The 4,457-nt window shown below is 34.1% G+C and overlaps 1 protein-coding gene across 2 annotated transcripts in view; it reads left to right on the top strand.

Moving 5' to 3' along the window:
* Positions 1 to 4,457, top strand: part of LOC106871074 (long-chain fatty acid transport protein 6) — a 63,682-nt gene that overhangs the window by 51,393 nt on the left and 7,832 nt on the right. For both annotated transcript variants that reach the window (XM_014917347.2, XM_052977272.1), the window contains exons 8-9: positions 2,504 to 2,695; positions 3,859 to 3,958. In XM_014917347.2, coding sequence (XP_014772833.1) covers positions 2,504 to 2,695; positions 3,859 to 3,958 — 292 coding nt within the window. The remainder of the gene's footprint in view (positions 1 to 2,503; positions 2,696 to 3,858; positions 3,959 to 4,457) is intronic.

Genomic DNA, 4,457 nt, shown 5'->3' with positions numbered 1-4,457 from the left:
AGCTCTTTTCTCCTTCTACAACTTGTGTTTATCATTTTTGAAATTTGAATAAATCTTACTTCTTTTCAGATGTATGAATGTAGAGTACCAAGTAGAAAAAAAGACCCCCAAAAACTTAATTCATCTAACAACCCAATGTATGTGTGTGTGTGTGTTTTGCAAGTATTTACATTCCGTGATGGTCGGTAAGTTTCATTGGAGTGGTACATCTGTCAAATAGTAATGCAGGAGTCCCAAGGTGAGCTCAGTATGGACAGAAACCACACATTGAGCAAAAAGGATAAAGGTTCACTCAATCTCGATTTTACAGTTCCCATAAATAAATCATGCTGAAGCTCAGCTCTTTCAGTGACAAATGCAATGAAAGAGAATTTCTTACTTGAAAATCAACTAAAGATTAGTAAAATTAATGACATCTTGGCTGTAAAATAATGTCTTTGTAATAAGTATTTATGTAACTTATGCTAGCATCAAAAAGCAGACATAGACTGAGTGAATACTGTTTGGAATTTCTTATTTCCCCAAAATAACCAGTAAAATCAAAAAGAAAACTACTAAGACAAATTTCCGGATTGGTTCTGACTTTCATCTGTATCTATCTTATTTCTCTTGAGCTACCAGTCTCTTTGAAAAAGTATAAAACACTTAACTCCTTATTTGAAGATTTGTGCCTATTCAAGAAAATTCAGTTAAAATCAGAGGAAATGGTTGAGTAGACTACTGGACTAAGTGCTTCAGTACATCTGTATTAATTCTTCACAGTTCTGAGTTCAAATCCTGCTGGTGTTTGATTCTCCTTACATATCTAGTCAATAAAACATTTGGTTTTATATTTGATGTGACATCAACATATTAGTTATGTATAATGTGATACAAATACTATACTTTATTGTATTTAATATGGCAACAAAATATCTGTTGGCTATCATGAAACACCAATTTTATGGTTAAGTACTAAAAAAAGAAAAAAAAAAAAGAAAAGAAAAGTAAGAAAAAGAATATCTGTTAATATTTGGAGTTAATCTTATTATTTAAACATCTTAAAGTGGTGAGCTGGCAGAATGCTTAGCATGCTGACATTTTGTCTGTCATTTCATTAGTGGCATTTTGTCTGTTTTTGTTCTGAGTTCAAATTCTGCTGAGGCTGACTTTGCCTTTCATCCTTTTGGGGTCAATAAAATAAGTACCCAGTGTTCACACTGGGGTCAATGTAATTGACTTATCCCCTCCTCTGAAATTGCTGGCCTTGTGCCCAAATTCGAAATCATTATTTAAGCATCCTAACTATTTAGCATGTAAACTGGTCATATCTGGCCCAAATATTCTACATGTTTTATGTGCAAACTGTCCAAATCCAGCTTCTCACATCTACCCTACAATGCTATTCTGAAAATATACAATTGCATCATTGAAATCTCAGGACCTATAAGATAATGCATGATTAATTCAAAACAGCGTGAATAAATAGGTGTTACATTTACCAGAGTAATCTGAATGCAAAAGCATTAAGACATAAGCATAACTATGTAGTTAAGAAGACTCCTTCTCAGCCATGTGGTTCCAGATTCAGTTCCATTATGCAGCATTTTGAGCAAGTGACTCCTGCAATAGCCTCAGGCTGGTCATTGGCATGTGATTGAATTTGGTGAAATGGAAACTGAATGGAAGTCCTTATATTGTATATATATATATATATACATATATATATCTGTATCATCATCATCATCATCATTGTTTTAACAACCAATTTTCCATGTTTACCATAGCTGGATGGAGTTTATTAATGTAAATTTTCTACAGCTGGATACTCTTCATGTTGCTAACCTTCACCTGTTTCCAAGCAAGGTAACGTTTCCTCATGGCCAGACATGTTTTTGCAAGATATGAATGAATGAATGACACTGCTTGTTTGACAGAGACGTTCATTTACAACTGCAAAAGAGACACAACTGCACACACACCCACAATGATATACTTCTTTCAATTTCCATCTAATAACTCCTGTTGCAAGACTTTGGTTTAGCAGGAGCTATATTAGAAGACACTTGCCCAAAGCGTTATACAGTGGGCAAGTGTCCCAAAACCATGTTGGTGGTAACCAAATTTCTCCACCATACAGTTATGCCTGTATGTATGTATGCATGTATATATATGTGTATATGAGTGTGTGCGTGTGTGTGTGCATGTGTGTATCTATGTAAATGTTTACATTCTGTGCAAAGATGAGCTGCAGATGGAGTTAGTTGACATTTCCCTGCTAAAATACTGTCCAGTAACTTTATGCTTTCGAAGACATGCAGAATGAAAACTCTCTTAATCCAAAAATATGCAAGTGTAAGCAACAGGAAGGGTATCAAACTGTAAAGCAATGCCTCATTAATATGCATTTTGTCTAACCAATGCTAGAATGTAAGAAGGATAATGAATGAACTAATGAACAAACAGGCAGATCGCATATTATATATTTCTGTTTCTTAAAATGAAAACATTTTCTGAATTTCAGAGGAATAAGAAGATTTCTCATAAGGTGAGATTGATGTATGGAAATGGTCTTGGTATAGATATTTGGGAAACATTCCAGAAAACATTCCGTATTCCTCACATTTATGAATTATATGGTGCTACTGAAGGAAATTGTTTTCTGATAAATTTTTATAACAGATGTGGTGCAATTGGTCGCTTGAGTCCATTACTTGTAAGTCAATACCATTACAGACTTTCTGTCTTTCTTTCTTATTTCACATTGCGTCTTTTAACCTTTAGCTCACTGTAAGTATATCATGTCACCATATGAGTTTTCTTCCTTGTAGTAAGAGGGCAGTGACCAGGGAAACAATTCTAGAGAAAATGCTATGTGGCAAAGATTAAATTAACCAATTTATCTATTTATTTCAATGGTTCTCAACTGGGCTCCATATAAGAATTTTCTGGGTCCATGCAAATGGAGATCACATCAGTATTTTAAATGTCCGCGAATAAATTTTGCTTTTGATTTATTTATTGCAAGAAACAGTTAGGTTTCTTCCTCTAATGTTTCACATAATTCAACATGTTTCTGGCAACTGGAATATATTCTCTCAGAGAGTACTATTGCAAACCCATACAAATAAATAGGTGAAAAACAAAATAAGAATTTTGAAAAAAGTTTCTTTAAAACTAGCTTTAAAACATCAAATGGCTATGGGGGGTCTATCAGAGTAAAGCAGTAATCAAAGGGGTCCATAGTCTCAAAAATAGTTGAGAACTGATTTATTTTGATATATGTGTTTGTGTATTATTTTAGCGTTTCATTTTTAATATATTGTTTTTCTTGATTCATTATTACTAGGTTTTTACCTGTTGCTAAGCTGCTGATAGAATTATTTGTTAATAATGCATGTACCTTCTTTTAATAGGAGACTGTTATATAGTGAAAGTCTTGTTAGTTTCTATCTATCTATCTATCTATCTGTCTACCTACATATCTATCTGTCTATCTATCTATCTACCTACCTACATATCTATCTGTCTATCTATCTATCTATCTATCACATACACATGCATGCATGTGCGCGCGCACACACACACACACATTTTGATATTTGTATTTGTGCATTATTTCAGTATTTCATTTTTAGCATGTTGTTTTTTTTGATTTATTATTGTTATTGTTACTCATAATCAATTTCAGTACAATGTCAGCCTACACTCCAGAGACCCAAAATTTACAAATAATCTCATATTTTCTTGAATAGTGAATTCTTGTGAACCTAAAGAACATCCTCTACCTGGGATTCACATTCAGCTTTTCTCCTCTTCTAAACATAGGCACAAGCATTGCTATGTGGTTAATTATTATCTTGTTTCTATTTCCTGTAGAACAGGTTGAACCCTGCGAAAATGTTCCTGGTTAGGTACGACCTTGATACTTGTCAGCCTTTGAGAAATTCTGAAGGTCGATGCATACCAGTAGAAATTGGTAAATATCACAAATACTATTTTTTTAATTAAATTAATATGTTGTTGTTGTTGGTGCTCTTGTACATTATCTTTAAATCAACTCTGACTGAACAAGCCTGGGGGATAAACATAAAAGGCGTTCCAAGTATGTCCATCTCATCTGGTGTTGTTGTGTGGTAAGAAGCTTGCTTTCCAAACACATGATATCCGGGTTCAGTCTCACTGCATGACACCTTGGGGAAATGTCTTCTACCATAGCCTTGGGCTGACCAAAACCTTGTGAGTAGATTTGGTAGATGGAAACTGAAAGAAGCTTGTGGTATATATATATATATATATATATAGAAGGAGGGGTAGACCTAAGAACTCGTGGCGTAGATCAACACAAAAGGAACTAGAGAAAGGGGGCCATTCATGGCAGAGTATAAGTACAGAAGCGAAAAATTATGCGACATGGAATTCAATTATAAGTGGCCTATACTCCACGTTGGAGGGTTAAAGGCAAGAATATATATATA

This window comes from Octopus bimaculoides, chromosome 2 (genome assembly GCF_001194135.2).
Source record: "Octopus bimaculoides isolate UCB-OBI-ISO-001 chromosome 2, ASM119413v2, whole genome shotgun sequence".
In the NCBI taxonomy this organism is placed as follows: domain Eukaryota; kingdom Metazoa; phylum Mollusca; class Cephalopoda; order Octopoda; family Octopodidae; genus Octopus; species Octopus bimaculoides.
Note: the sequence above shows the minus strand (reverse complement) of the source record. Positions and strands in the feature narration are given on the sequence as shown.